Source organism: Rattus rattus, chromosome 2, assembly GCF_011064425.1.
Source record: "Rattus rattus isolate New Zealand chromosome 2, Rrattus_CSIRO_v1, whole genome shotgun sequence".
Taxonomy (NCBI): domain Eukaryota; kingdom Metazoa; phylum Chordata; class Mammalia; order Rodentia; family Muridae; genus Rattus; species Rattus rattus.
Window position 1 is genome coordinate 73,807,010 of NC_046155.1, and position 22,288 is coordinate 73,829,297.

Sequence of the window (22,288 nt, forward strand, 5' to 3'; positions counted from 1 at the left end):
CACACACACACACACACACACACACACAGAAACTCCATTTCTGTATAAGACGTCACAGCAACAGTCTTCTAAAGGACATGTCTGTCCACCAGCCTCGCTGTTGGTCTGACTCTCTAGACCTGCTTGTTGTTGGAGAGGTCACTCCATGGAACAAAGGCCATTACTGAGGGGGGCCATCTTGGGGAGCGGCTTCATTCATCATGTCCTTGTACTGTCGTTTGAAAAAGCCAAGCTGTCAGGGTAAAGACACAGGGTAAGGCCACAGAATCCATGGTTGCAAGTCAAGATCAGACAAAACCAAAAAGAGAGGGGGTGGGGGAGACAAAGACAGACCGACAGACAGACAGACAAGATGACTGAGGGGGACAAAGATTGACAGGGCGGAAAATAAAAAGGACCGGGGGAAATCAGGCAGGGAGAGAAACAGCATCCATGCTGGGGGCCAGGAGAAAATGTAAAGTGGAAGATGTATCACTCTTTCTCTGGTGGTCACTGTGAACCAGGGGCATCTTAGTTACTCTGCACGTATTAAATTAATTCTCTGTAAAATGGGCGTTCACAGTATTGTTTTACAACTGAAGAAATCTAGGCACTGAGCGAGCCACGACCCAGAGTCGCACAGTTAGCATCGATACTGAGTCAAACCCAATAATGGAGCTGCTGAGGAGATGGGGAGAGGGGACAGAAAGAATCGAGAAGCACCTTGTACAGGCCAGCAGTGATGAGCGCCAAGAGCACCAGGCCTCCGACGGAGCTGCCCACAATGAGTGGTACAGGGTTATGAACTTTGTATGACTCCACTTTGGTCTCTGTCTAGGGAAGAAAGAAGAGAAATCGTATAGCAGAAGAGATACACCTCAAACTTCTGGAAAGTTCCCTGAGCTCAAGGGTTAACCACTCCTGGCAATCCACACCACCAACCACAGGCCTCACTCCTCTTCCCATTGCTTCTCTTGCCACCCCAGAGATCCTCACTCCAGCTCCACCTCCCTACAACACCTCCACCCCACCCCACCCACGCCTGAGATGGGTACCTGAGCCTTCACAAATGTCTCCTGCCCCGGAAGTAGGGCAAATGCGGAGTCATTAAATAGGATCTCGGCAGTGCTCACAAGCAGGAGGTGGCCGTGAGAAGTCTGTGGGAGAGAGCAGAGTGGGGGAAGGCCTAGGGGCTGGGCTATCACGGCCACACCCAGAGACTCTCAGAATACAGCATACCTCGATGTACCAGTCAAATGATAGATTGCCCTTGAGGGTGACATTGAATATTTCTTTAGTGTTGAAGGATGGGATGTCACACTGGATTCTCTTGCAGACTGCAACAGAGCAGTTCTGGAAGAGGAAGAAAAGAAAAAAAAAAAAAAACCCAGACGACTAAGACTGAGGAAGACCATGATGACCATGTGAGTGTCCTTGAGGTCGGAGCCCACCATGTTCTTACCAGCACTGGGGTCCTTTCAAGCTCATCCTGGAACTTGGAGTGAGAGGGGGATTTCTGCTCAGTGTGACAGACACTTGAGAGGTTCTGGGGAAAGAGATACCAAGAAGAGAGATGCGAGTGTTGGTCTCTGGTCCTGCCGAGGGAGAGTCAGAAGAGTCAAGAAACAGATCTTAGGGAAAACATGAACTTTAGGGACCCAGCTGGACTCACCTGGGAGAAGGTGACCTGGGGAGGATCCCATATGGTCACCTTGTTGATCTGGACAGGGATCCAGAAGACCACGCTGACAGGGAAGCTCCTCTGGCCCAGGTTGTTGAACTACATCAGGAAAGAGGGAGCGAGGACTCCAGTCTTGTGGTCTGGCTGGCTCGTGGGATTGCTCCCCATTTCCTATAGCCCAGGGCCACTGAATAAGGCCTAAGCATCCTGCTCTTCAGAGAAATGGGCGCATGTAAACAAATGCCAACCACACACGTAAGGCAGGCTCTGCCACTTGCCAGGCGTGAGAATCTAGACACAATTCATGAGTCTCTCTGACCCTTAGTTTCTACATCTATAAACAAGGGAAAGCAAGAGTGTTCAGGGCCTGATAGACTGATAAAGGGGTGTGTGTGTGTGTGTGTGTGTGTGTGTGTGTGTGTGTGTGTGTGTGTGTGTGTGTGTGTGTGTGTGTGTGTGCATGTGTTGGGGAGGGGTGTAGCTCAAACTTAGAGCTGTGCCTGACACACAGGAAACTCAGTATTCATGCTTCCTATGATCGCTTCTGCCTTCTCTTTACATCAAGTTCCCTTCTTCTCAGCATCCTCTCAGGACCTAGGCTTGCCCAGCTCCTCACCTGGTACTGATGCTGTATGACCTTACTGGTCATCTCTGAAGCCGTGAAGTTGAGATATTTGATAGAACTCTCACCACTAAAAGAGAAAAAGAGGGGACAACAGGTGGCAGAAGATGAAGGTGTCCTGAAAGGGGGGCTTGAACTGAACATACAGAGATTAGGAAGGTGGTAATGCAGCCCTCGGAGGCAATGTCTGTCAGACACTGAGTGTGTGGGTTTGGGCGAGCGTGCGTGCGTGTGCACACACACACACACACACACACACACACACACTTCCTTCATACATACACACAACACAAGGCAGCGTATGAACACAATGACAAAGCTGGCGGCGTCCAGCCTGAGGGGACGGTGGGGTGGAGCACACCTGGTGACGACCATGTAGATGGCATACTTCACAGGCAGCTCCAACTGAGACTCAGTTTTGTCGGTCCTGGACACGTTGTTCTCACTGAAAGGAAAGCAGTTCTTATCCACCTCTGAGAACTGAGACTCGGCCCCCCACAGCTCTCCACATCGTTGTGGGGGGGGTGTCAGAAAACAGCTTATGGGAGCTGGTTTGGTTTGCTCTTCCCACCATGAGGGTTCCAGGGATTGAACCTGGGCCATCAGGCGTGGCAGCCCTACCTGACAAGCCATCTCAGTGATCTCTGTCTATGCTTACTGCTGTCATGGGTGGGGGACGGGTTCATACACGCCACAGCACATATGTTATAAGGTAGAGGACAACTTTGTCGTCAGATCTCTCCTTCCACCTTCACATGGGGTTCCAGGGAAGGAATGGAAGGCATCCCTCTTCACCCACCGAGCCACCTCACAGGCCCTGCCTAAGCTGTCCTGAAGCCTGGACACCTCCAAGCTCCAGGTTTTGCCAGGTGAGTGCTTCCTTCTACCCTTATGCCGTTGCCTGACTTACTCACACCGTAATTAGTTCAGGAGTCTTCTCTCAACACAGCATCCCGACCACTACCACTACTCACTCCTTTATTTTACGCTGTCTTATGGTTACCGGTTTCCTTGCCTGTCTGAATCATTGAGCGTCAGCCGTCTCCTTCATTACCATTGCCCCCAGCAGTCGACACAATGCCTGGCACTTAGGTGTGCGCTCAATCAGTGCTTGTGGAATAAACTGGTCATCAAAACAGAGAGCCGGGGCTGGGGATTTAGCTCAGTGGTAGAGCGCTTGCCTAGCAAGCACAAGGCCCTGGGTTCAGTCCCCAGTTCCGAAAAAAAAAAGAAAAGAAAAGAAAAAAGAAAAACAGAGAGCCAGCAGAGAGAAGAAAAAGGTTCGTCCTGGGTAAGGGGCTTTGTGGGAACAGGTACCTGGTCACAACGACCTTGAGGAGCAGTTTGTTCCCAAGGGAGGCATCAGAGTCCACATCAAATGTGACATTAAACGTGACCTGGCATCGGAGAATGGAGACAGTGATTAAAAATGGTAAACAGTAAACAGCACAGCCATTGGCTAACCACCAAATGGGATAAATCAAACATGATCTGCCCACACAAAAGAATATTGTTCAAAATTTAGAAAGGAAAAAGGGAGGGCAGGAGGAAAGGGAGGAGGGAGGGAGGGGTCCTTAAAAACGTAACGGTTGATGAAAAAAAGCCAACCACACAACTGCATGTGTCTGTGGATCAGAGATATGCGGAGGAGGTAAATTAGGAGCCCCGGGGGCCATTAGCAAGGCCTCAGATTGATCAGAGTGATGGATGCATAATTCTAAGAATACCTACAAGCCACCGGGTTGTACACAATGGGTGAGTTTATGGGATGTTTTTACATCTCAATAAAGCTGATTTATGGGTCAGAGAGAAGAAATGATTTTAAGACAAGAATCCCATAAGATGACAGCAGACAGAGGACAGCAGGGGACGGAGCTCTGACCTCAGAATTAGCGGGAAAGATGGGATGGTTTATGTCCCAGACGGTGCTCTTCAGAGCCCCTTGCCCTTCAGAAGAACTGGGCTCAGCTATCACACGCCAAGGCTTCTTGGAGAACTGGTTCTGGAACCAAGGCAGACAAATGTAGTACTGCCAGCCATGGGGAGGGAGGAAGGCAGACCCAAGAGACTGAAGAGGATTTGGCTACCTGGCTTGCTGACACCTTCCGGTAAGACAAGCCAGATGGGTAATAGCAGGTAACCTTGGTCCCATAGGAATCCTCGCCATCATTTCTCAGCGTCACACTCACGTCAAAGTCCCGGGAGTCTCCCACCACCAAAGTGTTCACGCTGGGGGGGGGAATAGCAAGACAGGCTATGAGGTGTCAAGGGCTTCCCTGAAGCAAGTCTGTTTTGATGGAGAGAGGTTGCAGACACTTGGAGAGACAAGGCCATGAGCAGAGCAGGCACTAAGAACCTTGTGCCCCACAAATATCTCTGAAGAAGCCTAGGTTCCCTCAGAGACCAGGAGCACAACAATTCAGGTCTGAGGGAATCAATAACAGAAAGACACTCACCGTATGGAACTCACGGTGATGCTGAGATCATCCTGGCAAATGGTGTCACTGCCACAATTCTTCTCAAAGGGAAACTAGAAAAAGAGTATGATCAAAAGGAGGGTAAAGGAAATGGTTAAAGGAACAATAAAATGTTTAAATGAAGTAACATAAAAAAGCAATGTTCTAGCAAGCCCACTCTGTTCTATCCTCTCCTCCTGCGGGGCCCCAACTCCAGGACTCACCATAGCTGTGAAGATCCTCTGAGCCTCCATAGCCAGAACTGGCCGAAGGTCCCTAGAGGACCGCAAGGGCTCCCCAACCAGTGTGTAATTAAGGCGCAGGATGATGGGACTCACTGAGTTGTCCACACAGTCCTAAGAGATAGCAGGGATAGAAGGATCTGCCTTCTTCAGTTTCCTAAGACCACCCTACCCTCAGCCAGGAGATCAGACATTTGCTGCCTCACCGGTAAAATTAGCTTCAGGGTTTCACATTTCTGTGTCAATCCAAAGACCTGGATGCGCCTGAGTATGCCGTTCTTTGTTTCATCAAAGAAGGCGCGGACAACTGAGCGGCCGGGGTCTAAAGCCAAGTCATAAGTGACAGTGCTCTGGATGTCTCCTGAAAGGAGAGGGCACATTGATCAGGAACCAGGCAGGCAGAGGTCTGTGGCCACAACTCTGCTCCAAGATGTGGAATTCTCTACATATCATCTCACCCCTCTGCCTCTTAATTCATTACTTTCAAAGTAAGAATAAGAACAATTATCCTTTGTAAGTAATTTAATTATATCTCAAGTAGGAAGAAGGAGTAGGGAAAGAAGGGGAGAAGGGAGGGGAGGGGAGGAGGAGGGAAGGGAAGGAGGAGGGGGAGGAAAGGTATTGTCCACTAAGTCCTCCAAAGGTTGTGGCTATTCTGTAAGATGTCAGAAAACTATTTTGTTTTTTTTTTCAAAGTCTGTTGTTGTTGTTGTTGTTGTTGTTGTTGTTTGTTTGTTTGTTCATTTGTCAGTTTGGCCACTGATCTGGACATTCACAGCTTAGGAGTGAAAAACTTGAGAGGAATTTCTATGTAGATTTCATGATACCTTCTCCCTACTGTCCTCAAGTCTCCAAAACAAACTGGCTCTTCTGACCCCTGGACCAGTAAAAATGAAGCTAGAAAAATATCTTTTCTCCTCTTCCTGTTTCTCTCTAGGTCAGCCACTGCTATTCTCCCACAAAGCATAATGTCACTCTTTAGGAACACGGACAGGGAAAGAAGGCAGACCATTGGCAACAGAAAACTTATTTAACTTGATCACTTCGACCTCCCAAATCAGTTCTCCCTCACTGGAGAATGAACCTGTTTGAAAACGGATGAAACAGGAGAATAACGTGTTAAGCGAGCTGATGCAGGGTCAATGATAAACGCCTACTGTTCTCTCCTATGTGGACCCTAGCTTCTACTTTCTAATGGGATCTTACTTCGGATGTGAGTGGGTGTGTGTAGAAGACAAACAAATCAGAGAGGGGGGCATGGAAAAGAGACATTAAGAGACAGGAGCACGATGGGCAATGAAAGTGCAGAGAGAACCTCCAGGGCTGGGAGGAGTTAGGTGGGGATTGATGAGAAACAGGGAGATGGGGCAACCAAAAGTATGTGTGAAAATGCTATAAAAAGAAAGTTAATACCGTGAGCTAATTAATAAAAACTAAACTGTGCTGCTCTTTTGCTGAGGTTCTTGATACATTTGCTGCTGAGTTCCAAGCAGGGTCAGAAATGGGGATCCATTCTTATTCTTCAACATGGAGCCATCGGGTTGGCCAGCACCATTGTTGAAGATGCTACCTTTTCTCCAATGTGTACTGTGGGCCTCTTTGTCTAAAAAATAATCCCACGACTGTGTGAACGTGGGCTTCTATGTGTGTCCTCAGTTCCAGCCCTTTGGACACTGTGTCTGTCTGTATGGCAGGACCATCCCATTTTTATTACCATGAATCTAAGTGTGATTTGAAATCTAGGATCATGATGACAACAGGAAAAGAGGTTTGTTTGTTTTTGTTTTTGTTTTTTTTCAGTTACAATAAAGCAGTTGGTAAAGGAACTCACGGTGACTGTGACAAGAAGATCTACATGTGCTGAGGCACGACAGAATGCAGCCTGGATGTGGGGGCAGCCAGCAGAAAGCCCCACCCCTGGCTGGGGAACTGCAATTGATGGCAAAGGCAGAGGAGCTTCACGTGAGGGTGTGAGCCTTTTAGTAGGTCCACCAATTGTGTGAGGGTGTGACCCCTTAGTAGGTCAACCAACCGACCAGGTCCATTTACCAAGAGTATTTGGGCAACACAAATTAGACTCAATGGTTTCTGGGGTTTGTTTTTTGTTTTTGTTGTGGGGTGGGGTATTTGTTTGTTTGAGACGCAGTTTCTCTGTGTAGCCCTGGCTGATCTGAACTCACTTTGTAGATCAGGCTGGCCTCAAACTCACAGAGATCCTCCTGCCTCTGCCTCCTGAGTATTGGGATTAAAGGTGTGTTGTCACCAGGCCTGGCCTCTCAATGGGTTTTTTTTTAAAGGACACAAAGTTGAGTAGATAGGGAGATGGGGGTGTAACTGAAAAGAGAAGCGGGAGGGGGGATGAATATAATCAAAATACTGTGCATGAAATTATCAAAAAATTAATTAAAATGTTGCTTTTTAAAATTAAAAAAAATAGTTATACTGGACATCTTATCACTTGCCCCCAGGGCTAAGGAAACTTCAAAAAAGAGGGGGTAGAAACAATGTAAAAACCAAAGGAGGGGGGAGTACTGTGAGACAATATTCTGGATGTGGCATAGCCATGGCACTCATGACTCCACATCAGCTGTGGTTGCCCACACAAGAGCTACACAGCATTCTGTCATGGATGGGAGAGGGCCCATAAGGTTCCACTCTTCCTTAGGATGCTGTTGCCAGGGTATGGTGGTCATTTTCCTCAGTGGGGTAGCTACTGCTAAGTTACTCTATTCTCCAATAAACCCACCCACACTCACACAAGCATTAGATTCAGTGGGTCACCAAAAAGAGCAAAAGAAGAAAAAATTACACGAACATAGCACAAGGACTGGTTGGAAAAATAAGGAATTGAGTAAAGGGACAGGTGAGAGCAATGACAGGTGACCAAGATACATTGTATACACGTATGAAATTGTAAAAAGAAACGGCTACGTTGTACACATATAAGCTGTTGTGGGTGCTGGGAGCTGGAAAAACAAACACTAGTAAGCAAAAAGCACATCTCATCCTGACGGATCCTGCTGGAAGAAAGCAAGAATAGTCCACAATGTGGGAACAGGAGTTTTTGATTTTTGATAAATTATCTTATATTAACAAGTACATATCATGCATTAAATCTGATGATGATGTTATGGCCTTATAAGAAAACGTTCCTATTTCAAAGACATTTATAGGTGAGGAAGTAAAATGGCGTGACTTTCATGTTAGTCTTAGCATTCTTAGGATGGGCTGGCAAGATGGCTCAGTGGGTAGAGGTGTCTGCTGCCAAACTGCACTACCTGAATTGTATACCCAAGTCTTACATGTTGGAAGAAGAGAACGGACTCTCACAAGCTGTCCCCTGACTTCTACAGGTACTCCATCACACATGTAAATGTATGAATACATAAATAAAATTTATATTTTAAAGATTTCTAAGTCATTTAAGCTAGGTGTGGTGGCGCACACCTTGATCCCAGGACAGGGAGGTGGAGGCAAGTAGATGTCTGTAAGCTCCAGACCAGTATGGCATATATAGTACGTTCAAGGCCAGCCAGAGCTACACAGTGAGCTGAATTAACGGCCTGGAGAGACAGTTTGGTGGTTATAAGCACATGCTGCTCTCACAGAGGACAGGAATCCTGCTCCCAGAACCCACAACAGGCAGCTCACTATTGCCTGAAACATCAGCTCCAGGGACCTAGCGCCCCCTGCTGGACTCTGAGGGTACCCACACTCCTGAGCACATTCCTGCGCAGACACATATCCATAATTAAAGAGCCATGCGCATCATTTAAAATATAATAAATCTTTCTTTAAAGTAATTTTCAAAGATTCGTTGGCAAAGAAAAGAAAAACATAAATCACTAGATGAAATGTGTTTGGGAAGATGTAAAATGTGTCTAAGAATACGATATACTGGTCTCCTATTGGTCTCTAATTTTGAATGTTGAAAATAATTATTTAAAAACCATTTTTGGTAAGTAATAATAAAAACATTAAGTTGGGGAATATTGCTCAGTTGTAAAGCTGCTTGTCGAGCATACACAAGTTCTGAGTTCAGTCCCCAGCAACACATAAAACTGGGCATGGCAGTGTACTCTGGTAGTCCCAGCACTTGGGAGGTGGGGCTAGAAAAAACCATGACATCCAGGTTCATCTTCCTGGGTTATATAACTAAGGTTAGTCGTGGCTGGATGAGACTTTGCCTTGAAAAAAATAATTTATTATCATATTATTATGTTAAGTAAAAAGTTTCAGATAAATTCATAAAGTATAACAGTCTATGTAAATTTAAACATTGGCGCACTGTGGGTGACTAGACAGGTGTAGTAAAAATACAAAAATATGAACAGATATTCTTACATTTTAAAAAAAGAAGATAAAAGAAGGAAGGACTGAAGGAGGAAGGAAGGGAGAGAGACAGACAGAGAGAGACAGAGGGACGGAGAGAGAGAGAGAGAGAGAGAGAGAGAGAGAGAGAGAGAGAGAGAGAGAGAGAGAACCTAGTTTGCTCTCTGTCCTGCTTCTCTTTCTCTGGACAACTGACACAATGCAAAAGTGACCACTTCTCTGGTCACTTTTCTGATAATGTTTTGGGGGGCTGTTCCACTCATTCTACCAAGGCTTTAAAAGGCTGTCAGTGCCAGTCAGAACTTTCTTCTGCTAGAAGACTGGGTAGACCAGGATGAGACACTGTCCCGTAAACCAGGTTTACCCAGCACCTCTCACCTTCTCGCAGCCTGTCCTTGGTGTTCTTGCGGACACGGAGGCACACTCTGACCTCCCCAGCATCTTTGTTTTTGACTACTTCTTCTTGACATGCAAACACACTCCTTGCTAGATTCTTGGGGCTGAATTCCATGGTTGCCTCCAGTCTCAGCACAGGCTGGGCTCTAGAGGGCCATCAGAGTGCCATCAGGAACCAGCAGAGAGGTCCCAAGGGTGGGAAGGGCAGGTGCAATGGGAGGGCTTCTCACCTGATCAGCAGAAGACGCCCCTGTGCCCCCACAGCCAAGTCCATCAGGCCGTCCATTGTGAGATCCTTGCCCCCACTCAGAGACTGCCCGAAGTACTGGAGCCCCGGGGAGAAGCGGGCGCCTGCGATCCGCTGAGGAGGGAAGAAGAGAGAAAATAGAGACGCTTGTGACTCAGTTAGCCAAGGTACAGGTTCTCTTTACTGCCCAGACTTTTTAAGGAATTCAGATGACTTATCTTGTGCACACAGCGATTCCCCCCTGTACAGTCCCAAAATCCCATCCTCAGGGTCTCTAGCCAATAGGAGCTTGGTTTGGGCAAACCAGTAAACTCTCTGCATATATTGTTTTAAATATGCAAATAATACCAGTGTACAATCCAGATTAAAGACTACAATTCTAAATATAAGGGAAATATTTTGATATAACTCAAACGACTGAACAATTATAAAACATTTTGATTTTTATTTTAGAAACCAAGGGGCTTTTGGAATGGAGAAGAGCTACCCTACAGTTCCTGCTGCATGTAGTTTACAATATTTAAGATAAAAAAAAAAAAAAAAACACTATTTGTCACCTTTTTTTAAAAAAAAAGCGTATTAAGGAACTGTTTAAGTCAACATCCAAAGTTTTCCTGGGTTATCTGAGTTTCCTAAAGAAAATTGAAAGTTTTACAAAAAAAAGAAATAAAAATCTACTGTTTGTCTCATCTGATCCTCATTTACATAGGCAGAAAAATGCAAACACTGAGTATGGATCTAACCCAAATTATCTCTTTTGTTACATTTATCTTCCTTGGAGGAGGGGGACTCTCACACCACCATGCTCAAGTGGAGGTCAGGGGACAACTTCAGAAATCAGTTCTCTCCTTCCACCATGTGGGTCCCAGGAAGTGAACTTGGGTCACTGGAGTGTGTGTGCCAAGTGTGTGTGTAGAGGTGAGAGGAGAGTTTGAAGAAGTTGCTTCTCTCCAGCCGCCATGAGGGTTCTGAAGACTGAACCACTTCGTGGGAAGCTTCTTTCCAACTGAGCCATCTTGCCAGCCCAGTATTTGATATCTGTTTACCGTGCTTACTCATACCTAAAAATCCATTTCTTGAGATCTATATGTCAGCACACGCACACACACACACCCCACACACCTGCACCAGTGAGAGAGAGCATGGCATCAGTGTGTGAGCTGTGGAGATGCGCCATGGCAGCAATGTCTCGAGTCTGTGCAGTGTACTCCAGTCCAGCATGAGCAGAACTGGGAAAAAATAATCAGAACTGCGGTTGTTTCCAGGATAGGAGAGAGGATAGGAATTGACTGGAGAGGTGATGCTCTATATTGTTTGAGGTTTTTGTTGAGAGGAATTTGAGGTTTGGAGGGGCTAGAGCAAAGTCTGGATATATGGCCCAGGCTGGCCTTGAACTTGCTATATAGCCCAAGAGGGCCTTCATGACCTCTTCCTACCTCTCCCTCCTGTGCACTGGCGTTACTGGTGTATTCTATCACATCCAGGCGCATGTCTGCACACTAAAAGGGATAAGACTTAAATCTGTCAAGACTTGCTGAAGAAATATTTATACACTTTCTGTTTGTAGGTCTTAAAGTAACTATGAGCAAATATTTCTAGTTAATAACCTACATGTCAAAGTATTATAGACAAAAAGAACAGCTTAATTTAAAATGCATAAAAAAAGAATGGGTGTGGAAACACACAGCTGTAATTGCCGCTTTGGGGGGCTAGAGCAGGAGGACTCTGACCTCCAGGTCAGCCTAGCTACAGAGTGATACATTGTCTCAAAATAAAGATGTAAATGGAAAAGCAAGAAGGAGGGTGGGTAAACACCTGCTGTGCACCTGCTGTGCACCTGCTGTGCACCTGCTGTGCCCGTTAAAGAACCTGAGTCTGGATCAGCACACGTAAAACCTGGGCATGTGTGTGACTCCAGCACTGGAGGGTGGGAGATAGGATATAGATCCTTGGGGCTGGCTGGCCAGCCAGGCTAGCCAAAACGATCCAGGTCATTTGTGGGGACATATGAAAATGAAGATGACCATGCTAAGTAAAATAACTCAAGCCCAGAAGGACAAACTTTGCATGTTTTTCTCTCCTATGTAGAATCCAGGCTTTTCAGAGTGCTAATAATCGAGAAATTGATGGAAATTAATGATCCAGAAATCCCACTTTTCAATTTTATTCAAAAGAATCAGAGTAAGACTCTTGAAGGAATATTAGCACATCCATACTGCCATACCGTACCGGCTGGTTTTGTGTGCCAACCTGACACAAGTCAGAGTCACCAGAAAGGAAGGATATTCACAGCCAACCACTGGCCTGAGCCCAGGGACCCCAATGGAAGAGCTAGGGGACAGACTGAAGGAGCTGAAGGGATTGCAATCCCACAGGAAGAACCATATCAGCTAACTGGACCACCCAGAGCTCCCAGAGACTAAACTACCAACCAAAGAGTATACATGGAGGAAACCATGGCTCCAGATACATAGGTAGCAGAGGATGGCCTTATCTGACATCAATGGGAGGGGAGGTCCTTGGTCCTATTGGAGGCTCCATGACCCAGTGTAGGGGGATGCTAGAGGTGGGAATGCGTGAGTGGGTAGAGGAGCACCCTCACAGAGGCAAAGGGCAGGGGGAAGAGGGTGGATGGGATACAGGGTTTGTGGAGGGGTAACCAGGAAGGGGGATATCATTTGAAATGTAAACGAATAAAATGATTAATAAAAACATAGGAGAGGAAGGAAGGAGCCTCAGCTGAGAAAAATCCCACTAGCTGTAGAGCATTTTCTCACTTAGTAATCAACAGGGAAGAGCCCAGCCCACGGTGAGTGATGCCATCCCTGGGCTGCTGGTCCTGGGTTCTATAAGGAAGCAGGCTGAGCAGGCTACAGGGAGCAAGCCAGTGAGCAGCACTCCTTCATGGCCTCTGCATCAGCTCCTGCCTCCAGGTTCCTGGCCTGTGTGAGTTCCGGTCCTGACTTCCTCCAATGATTGAATCTCTGAAATAGATGGTCTGAAAGTGTGAGTCATATAAACCTTTTCCTCCCCAACTTGCTTTTTGGTCATGGTGTTTCATCGCTGAGATAAAGATCCTGACTAAGACACACACCATTCACAAAAGCCGAGAAATGAGATAACCTGCGTGTGAGATGGCTGAGGACAAGTCGCCCCAACAGTGGCATTTATCTATGGTGGAATACAATTCACCCCCTACAAAGAAGGGAAATCTGTCATTTGTGCCGATAGGAATGAACCTAGAAGATATTACTCCTCATAAAATAAGCCAGACACAAAAGGTCAAATCATCCCACTACCTGAAGCCGTCTAAAATAATCAAACCATACAAGCAAAGCCGAGTGTGGCAGAGGGGACTCAGGGAGGAGGCAAAATGAAGGATTACCAACCAATGCCTAGAAGGAGCTAGAGCAGGTCAAGTGTGAGATAGTGCACTTCAAGTCTAATAAGAGTCAACTATTTAAGGATTTTTACCATAATATATTTTATAAAGAAATATAGGAAAATGTGAGAGTCAGAAAAGACTAGAAACCAGAGACCATGAGACCACATGGCCTCAGCTTGCTCAGAAATAACACAGCATGGGTGGGTGAGGCAGGCCAAACTGCAAGGACTCCACAAGCAGGGAACCCATGCAGCAGTGACAGAGTCACTGGGGCCAGTTCTGGGGCCAGGATTCAGGATTCAGGGCTACTTAATTTCAAGACTCAATACAGAAGAACCACGCTGGGATCATTCATTTAGAAACTATCATGAGTCAAGCATGGCAGCTCTCGGTGTGTAATCCCCACACTACAGAGAGAATATCTTGTGTACTGTATGGAGGCATCACCTGTCAATTAAAAGGCTCTGGCCTATGTTTGATAACCCCTGGTGAGCCCACCCTTTGCCAAACCCATGGTCACATAGATGGCCCTGGTTGACCACAGTGAGTCTCAAATCAAAACCAAACCACATGAGTATGGCTATGTATGTGGGAAAGAGGGCTGGCGGGGGACAAGGGAAGATGGGGTGAGAGAATCCAGGATGTACTGTATATACGTATGAAAATATCAAAGGAGAGGTTTAATTTGAGGGCTGGAGAGATGGCTCTTGCACAGGATGTGGGTTTGATTCCTGGCACCCACATCAGGCAGCTTATGACTGCTTGTAACTCCAGCCCCAGGGGATCCACTGCCCTCTGACATCTCTGCAGGTATGTGGTGCACATAAACTCAGGCAGACAATACACACATATGCATAAATAAAAGTAATAAATCTTTAAAATAAAATTTAATTTTAAAAAACATCAAGGGGTTGGGATTTAGCTCAGTGGTAAAGCGCTTGCCTAGGAAGTGCAAGGCCCTGGGTTGGGCTAAAAAAAAAAAAAAAACCAAAAAAAAAAAAAAAAAAACCATCAAAACCTATAAGGAAAAGGGCTGGGCATAACGGTGCACACCTTTAATCCCAGCACTTTGGAGGCAGAAGCAGGTGAGTCTGTATGTGTTTGAGGTCAGCCTGGTCTGCATAGCACATTCCAGGCCAGCCAAGGCTAGATGGTGAGACCTTGCCTCCAAAGGGGGTCAGGGGGAATAAGGCGAAGTGATTGAAAAGAACATCCTACCATCAGTCTCTGACCACCACGTCACCCACAGAGTGCGTGCACACACGTGCCTGCACATACACACTCGTGTTCACACCCACACCCACATTCACAGATGCATGCAGTACACACAGACTTTTAATGTAGCAGCAGCAGAATTTTAAGCTAAACCCGGAAGTCTCATAAAAAGCCGTAAGATCAGTGAAGTCTTATAAAGTGTCCAACTGTGTGGGTTTCCTGTGACATAGGATTTTTCAGTCCTAAAATTGGGACAGATCTGGGGGGAACAGAACTCTTGGGCACTCAGCCAGCACCGGGATTCCAGAGGAAGGAACAGCACAAACAGTAGCAGTTACCATACAGGTCTTCGTCTGGTCTAACTGCTGTTCCACACCAGTGCTTAGGCCCCCGAGGCTTGCCGTCTACAGCCACAGGCCTCAGCCATAAAGTTGAGTGGGGACCCTGAAGCACTGCCTACCATTACAGAGAATTCATCCAGACTGGGGATGCTCTGAGGCATCTCTGAAAGGTATGTTACTATTTTTGAAGGTTCTGGAAGAAATGAAGGAAAACTGACCCAGCAGTTAAATCAGAGGCCCTCCATATCACACAAGTCAGTGCTGTGCAAGGCATGGGGTCTTACCTGGCTGTGAGGGGTACTGATGCTGGTTACTGATGCTCCATGAAAAATGTAGACAGCACCCTGATTCTCCTGCTCTCCTGGGGCCCCAATGGCCACATCTGTCAGTTTGTCTCCATTCACATCTCCCAGCACTGTCAATGCTGCCCCAAAGCGACCCCATGGATGGCCCTGATCGCCATGGAGAATAGCTTCACACTGCCACCGTGCTCTCTGCTAGACAGAAAGAGTGACAGACCAAAAATCCTGGCAACCCTCCCCCTCACACCCAGCCCACCAGGCCCATCACTCACCCCCCTAGGCAGGGGGCACACTGACACCTGGCCCCCTCGGGTCTTCTCATAGTGATGAGGGGCCCCAATGAGGATCAAGTTGGTATTGCCATCAGCGTCCATGTCCACAGAGCAGAGGGAGGCCCCAAAGTAAGAGCCGATCTGAAAGAGACAGGGCAAAGATCGCATACTTACCTCTTTCTACCTAAGAAGAGTCTGGGAGCTTCCTGTCAATGACAGACAGGGTAGTGTATACCAGCACTTAGAAGGCAGAAGCAGGAGGATCAGGAGTTCAAGGCCTGCATAGGGATACATCTTGTCTGAAAGGAGGAGAAAGGCATGAGAGCATGACTACTGGGGAAAACCATTAGAAGACAGGATTTTCTATATGATGTGGGGTGGTTTGAAGAAGAACAATACCTTTAAGATCATATATTTGGGGTTGGGGATTTAGCTCAGTGGTAGAGCGCTTGCCTAGGAAGCGCAAGGCCCTGGGTTCAGTCCCCAGCTCCGAAAAAAAGAAAAAAGAAAAGAAAGATCATATATTTGAATGCTTAGTCACGGGAGTTCTTTGATAAAATTAGAAGGATTAGAAAAGGTGTGGCCTTGCTAGAGAAAATATGTCACTAGAAGTGGATTTTGAGGTCTCTGCCCCACTCCCCTGAAACACAGTTTCTCTGTGTGAACAGCCCTGGATATCCTGGAACTTGCTTTATACACCAGACTGGCCTCAAACTCACAGAAATCTGCCTGCCTCTGCCTCCTGGGGTTATATACCTGTGCCACCACACCCAGGGCTTCTTCTTCTCTCTCTCTCTCTCTCTCTCTCTCTCTCTCTCTCTCTCTCTCACATAAACGTTCCCTGGGTCATGGTGTCTCTTCACAGCAACAGAAGGGTGACTAAGACATGATTCATGATACATTTTGAGAGAGAGCAAAGGAAAAGGGGAGAGGGAGAGCGAGAGGAGAGGAAGAGAGTATGTTAAGGATGAAATCCAGTGCTTCAGATATGCTAGGCAACTGGTCTACCACTGAGCTACAGCCCTAGACGACTCAACTGAATGTGCTGCTAGCCAGAGGAGTTCATCATAAAGCCAGGGGCAGTAGAGTTTGATTTATCTCAGTGATATTCAGTGAAATTATAAAGCCACAAAGAAGGTTACACTGGACAACACAGACAGGATGTCTAAAGAGTAGACATGGGCCCTTTTAACAGATTGAATTCTTTGTAGAGGCAAAGAATAAAGTCTAATTTGGTCATAATCCATATGATTGATCAAAATCACAATTATAGCCAGGCAATGGCACACACCTTTAATCCCAGCACTCAGGAGACAGAGGCAGGCAGCTCCTTATGAGTTTGAGGCCAGCCTAGGCTACCTCCGGGTTTTGAGAAACCCTGTCTTGAAAAACCAAAAAAATAAAAATAATGTTTAGTGTTAATTAATGGTGAATTATTTAGTAGCAATTATTAACTGTGTATTACTGTTGGGGTAAATGGTTTACAGGGCTGTGGCTGTAGCTCAGTAATAACCACTCGTCCCATATTCTTGAAGTGCTGGGTAGTTTAGTCCTTTGAAAAACTGAAAAACTTTGCTACCCAGAAATTTTTGTGTTAGCTATCAGTAAAAATGTCTTTTTCATATACTCATTGTAAGCGCGTAGCATTCACCCATAGAACTGAACCGTTTATAGTCCACTTACTCCTTCACTCCACAAAGACTTGTTTGCTGAGCACAAAACTGGGTAGCAGACACTGTGCCTTCAAGGACAGTCAGAGTAACAAAGTGCAGAGAAGAGGAAGGAGCGGATAAACAGGGATGCGTTGCAGGTTTAAACCGGAGAGAAGTCCTGGGAAGGAAAAGTGGAGAGGACGTCATGCTGTGACTCACAACAATGGTCTCCGTGCCCCCCCCCCCGCAGGCAGAGAGAGAGAGAGAGAGAGAGAGAGAGAGAGAGAGAGAGAGAGAGAGAGACAGAGACAGAGGAGAGACAGAGACAGATGCGACAGAGACACAGAGAGACACAGAGAGACAGAGCACACACAGAGACACACACACAGGAGAGAGAGACACACACACACACACACACACACACACACACACACACACACACACACACACACACCATTGCAGGCCGTCTAACTCACCACCCAGTAGGGGCCCTGAGGCTGAGGCTTTGTCCTGAAGTCAATCGCATTTTTGTTTTTTTGGTTTTTTTTTTTGTTTTGTTTTTTGTTTGTTTTGTTTTTCTTTCTTTCCCCGGGAGCTGGGGACCCAACCAGGCCTTGCGCTTGCATAGGCAATTGCATTTTGTTTTAAGGTCAGGTTTATTGAGGGTAAATTTTGCATAAAATAAAATTCAGCTGTTTCAGTATACCGTTTCAGAGTTGTGGCAAGCACTGCCATATATTCCTGACCTCTCAGGGTATGGAACCCCTCAGGATGCCTCACAGTTGGCCTCTTCCCCGTTGGTAACCCCTGATGTACTTTCTGTCCCTCTGTCACAGCCGTCCTGTTCTAGACTACTGTGAGGATGGCTTCCACGGTGCGCAGACTTTTGTAGTCTCCGTTTTTCACCCAGAATAATCCCCTCGAAGTCTCTCCGTGCTGTTTGCATGCGTGAGTGACTCACTTCTACTCTGATGAGCACCCTGCTGCATAAACATGGCACGGTTTGCCACTCTGTCCTCCAGCCAAGGGGGTCTGGATTGCCTCCAGTTTGGCATGATGGGTAACAGCGCATTGGCAAACATTCGCACATGGATTTTCATGTGAGCATCTGCCTCTATTTCTCCTCAGTAATGCTTGGTTACACTGCTGGTGTATTGACTGAATATTAGATCTCACTAAAAACGGATTTTCTCTGGATCCATTTCATGTGATGTGAGATGAGGGCGTTTGTTTTGGATTTTCAGCCCCTCTGTCATTTGCTGAAAAGCCTTTCCAGTACATTTTTTTTTACACTTTTATTGTATATCAGCTGACCAGTTATGACTGTAACAACATAAAAGGTTTTAGAAGACGCTGTCAGTGAGTAGGGCTTTGTGGGTTTGTTTTTGCTCTTTTGGTTTTTGGGGGTTTTTTTTTTTTTTTTTTTTCAACACAGGGCTTCTCTGTGTAGCCCTGGCTGTCCTGGAACTCACTCTGTAGACCAGGCTGACTTTGAACTCAGAGACCCACCTGCCTCTGCCTCCCAAGTGCTGGGATTAGCTTGGTGAGTAGTTTTTTGTATTTTGTATTTTGTTTTTTTGTTTTTTAGTGTGGGCAAAATTGTCACCCATTAAACATAGGTTACTATACTGGAGAGATGGCTCAGGGGTTAAGAGCACTGGCTGCTCTTCCAGAGGTCCTGAGTTCAAGTCTTAGCAACCACATGGTGGCTTACAACCGTCTGTAGTGGGATCTGGTGCCCTCTTCTGGTGGGAAGGCACACATGCAGGCAGAGCACGGTATACATAACAAATAACAAAATCTAAAACAAAGACTGCTGTAACTATAAAATGTTCTATGTAAGCCCCAAATGCACAGAGAAAACTCATAGCAAGAACACAAAAGAGAAAAAATTAAGATATATAGCCATTTTTAAAAAGTCGTCAAAGCCAAACAAGACGGCGAGAGATAGAATGGAGCAGAGGAGACGCAACACGGAAAACCGCGAGCAGAACACAGCAGCGCGCTCCAGCAGCTGAGCTACAAACACTTGAACCAGACGTGGAACGCAGGTGTGGGCTTGGGGATTTTTTTTAGATTCCTTTATTTTATTTTATGTCCATGGGCGTTTTGTCTGCATATATCTGTGCACTACTATGTGGGTACCTGGTGCCTATGGAGGCAAGAAGAGAACATTAGACCCCCTGAAACCAGAGGTATGGATGGTGTGAGCCACCGTGTGTGAGCCACCGTGTGTGAGCCACCGTGTGTGAGCCACTGTGTGTGAGCCACCGTGTGTGCGCTAGGAATCGAACCCAGTGTTCTGCAAGAACGGCAAATATTCTTAGCTGCTGAGCCAGCTCTCCAAATCTTGTTGAATGCGTTTTGTAAAATTCTATTACTGGCTACCTGAGTTAGACCTATAGGTGTGGAAGGAAGAAGAAAAGAGGCTACTCCAAGCCAATGATGGCCACGAAAGAGAAGGGTGTCGAAAACTCCTGTCAGACGAAACGGGTCTCATGTCCTCCCATCTCAGTATCACATCCAGACAGCCCATCAAGAAAACCCTAGGCAGCGGAACCTGGATAGACCAAGGACTTGGACTGAGAGTGAATCAGTAACTTTCAAAAATAAACTTCCAACAAAGAGAAAGCCGCAGCTCACTGCTCCTTCCCACAAAGGCTTAAAGAGCATTGATTATTGGAGTTGGGGGTGATAAAGTCTCACGCAGCCCAGGTTGGGCCTTGAACTCCTGAGCCTCTCTACCTCTAAAGGGCTGGGATTACAGGTATGTGCCACTACGCCTGGCTTAAATATCAACGCTTAATAAACTATCCCAAGTTTGAAAGGGAGGGAATAGTTCCAAAGTCATTTTATAAAGCCAGAATCACACTAATACCAAAGCCAGACAAGGACCCAGCAAGAGGAAAACACAGACTGGCACCCCTTGTGAGCACAGCTGCAAAAGTTCTAAGTCAAGTGTTGGCAGAGCGAATCCCACAGCACCTTTGTACAAAGCTGTCCTGGGTCTGGTGGCATAGATGAGAGGTAGAGGTGTATTTGCTTAGCATTCATGAAGCTGCCCAACATTGCCAAGGAGAGAAGAGGAGGAGAATAAGAAAGTGGAGGGGGTAAAGAGGAGGATAAGGGGAGGGGAGGAGGAAGAGAAGGTAGAGGGGAACTGTATTACCCATAAAGTTGATGTATCAGATGTCCGGACTAAATAGCAAACACCGTACCATCATTTCGAAGGACACGCAAGGTTATTTTATAAGGTTCAACGTGTCTCTAGGATAAAAACTATAAATACATTGAAAATTGAAGCCGTCTCCTGTGCAATCGGAACAACACTGTTGCTCAACACAGTATGGGAAGCCCCAGGCAGAGAAATTAAGCACGAATCAGAAGTGAGAACAGGCAGGCCAGACAGGAGGAAGGAAAACTCACAGGCGTTGTTCTAGACTTTACCAGAAATACTGTTAGGGCACATAATTGGGCGAAGATAAAAATGCAAAATCGACATTCAAAGCAGAGCGTTCCTAGGTACCAAAAGTGAACCATCTGGAAAAAAACTATAAATAAATTAACACCGTTTACATTTACAGTAGCTGTCAAAAAAAATGATAGATCTAGGGCTGGAGTAGAGCCTCCACTGTTCTTCCAGAGGACCCGAGTTCAGTTCCCAGCACCCACAGTGGACAGTTCACAACCTGTAACTCCAGTTCCATGGTAACTGGTGTCCTCCTCTGCTTCCTGGGCACCTGAACCCATTTACACAAATGCACACAATTAATAAAAACGAGAATTGATATCTACTTAACAATAGCCCTGGAGTTACAGCTCAGGAGATAAAATGCTCACTCAGCATGGACGAAGCCCCAGCATCGCGTAGACGGAGCCCAGTGGTACACGCCTCCAGTCCCAGCGCTTGGAAGGTAGAGGCAAGAGGATGAAAAGTTCAAGATTATCCTTAGCTACATCGAAAGTTCAAAGCCAGTCTGGGTTACTTGAGACATTATCTCACAATAAAAACGAACCACCTAGGAATGATTTTAGCCACTGAATGAAGGATATTTGGAATGAAAAAAATACAAAATCTTGAGAAGAGATTTCAAAACACAAAAAAAAAAAAAATGAGGGAAAATCCCATGTTTATGAATTAGAAGAATTAGTCTCCATTGAAATATAACGGCAGTTTTCATTTTTTAAAAAATGTTCTTTTAAATCCTAAAATGCACAGGCAATCAAAGGAAACCCCAAATATTTAAACAATCTTGAGTAAAAAAGAGACAGATGAAGTGACTGTGGTAAGCAGTACAGGTCTGCCATACCTGGGAGTAGGAGCACAGCCTGTGGTCCCAGTTCTAGGAGAGACTGAGACTGGGGACTCATGCATCAAGGACAAACCAGGCTTTATAGCAAGATCCTGACTCAACACACACACACACACACACACACGCACGCACGCGCGCACGCTGCTGTGATCCAAGCCCCATGGTATCAGAAAATGGATAAACAATTAGGCATGGGAATGAATGCAGAAGCCGGAAACCCACATTCTCACAGGTAACAGATTTTCAACAAAGGCACCAGCGCAAAACATAAAAATGACATCTCTCTGATAAATGTTATTGCTTGGGAAACTATGTGCAAAAGAACCGTCCACTCTAAATGTAATGTAATACCCAGATACCTAAGCTATGAAATTACTAGAAGAAAACAGAAGGGAACACTTCAGGACTTGACTGAGTAGGGCTGTTTTCATGGATTAGACCCCAAACTGCAGACAGCAAAGCAAAGCTAAGTGGTGCGGTGGCTAACCTTGGCTGCCAACTAGGTGGTGCAGTGGCTAACCTTGGCTGCCAACTAGGTGGTGCAGTGGGCTAACCTTGGCTGCCAACTAGGTGGTGCAGTGGCTAACCTTGGCTGCCAACTAGGTGGTGCAGTGGCTAACCTTGGCTGCCAACTAGGTGGTGCAGTGGCTAACCTTGGCTGTCAACTAGGTGGTGCAGTGGCTAACCTTTCTGCCAACTAGGTGGTGCAGTGGCTAACCTTGGCTGCCAACTAGGTGGTGCAGTGGCTAACCTTTCTGCCAACTAGGTGGTGCAGTGGCTAGCCTTTCTGTCAACTAGGTGGTGTGGTGGCTAACCTTTCTGTCAACTTGACTGGATCTAAAATCAACTGAAG

At 46.3% G+C, this 22,288-nt stretch overlaps 1 protein-coding gene across 1 annotated transcript in view; it reads right to left on the minus strand.

Annotated features, from left to right (window-relative positions):
• LOC116893890 (integrin alpha-M) overlaps positions 1-22,288 on the minus strand; it is a 44,026-nt gene continuing 21,738 nt past the window's right edge. The window contains exons 13-30 of the mRNA XM_032895610.1: positions 15,471-15,611; positions 15,181-15,390; positions 9,939-10,069; positions 9,691-9,854; positions 5,187-5,341; positions 4,963-5,094; positions 4,739-4,812; positions 4,370-4,511; positions 4,165-4,284; positions 3,600-3,679; positions 2,644-2,727; positions 2,277-2,352; positions 1,652-1,759; positions 1,442-1,525; positions 1,219-1,332; positions 1,035-1,136; positions 703-813; positions 1-232 (exon numbers count right to left, since the gene is read on the minus strand). Coding sequence (XP_032751501.1) covers positions 161-232; positions 703-813; positions 1,035-1,136; positions 1,219-1,332; positions 1,442-1,525; positions 1,652-1,759; positions 2,277-2,352; positions 2,644-2,727; positions 3,600-3,679; positions 4,165-4,284; positions 4,370-4,511; positions 4,739-4,812; positions 4,963-5,094; positions 5,187-5,341; positions 9,691-9,854; positions 9,939-10,069; positions 15,181-15,390; positions 15,471-15,611 — 2,100 coding nt within the window. The 3' untranslated portion in view covers positions 1-160. The remainder of the gene's footprint in view (positions 233-702; positions 814-1,034; positions 1,137-1,218; positions 1,333-1,441; positions 1,526-1,651; positions 1,760-2,276; positions 2,353-2,643; positions 2,728-3,599; positions 3,680-4,164; positions 4,285-4,369; positions 4,512-4,738; positions 4,813-4,962; positions 5,095-5,186; positions 5,342-9,690; positions 9,855-9,938; positions 10,070-15,180; positions 15,391-15,470; positions 15,612-22,288) is intronic.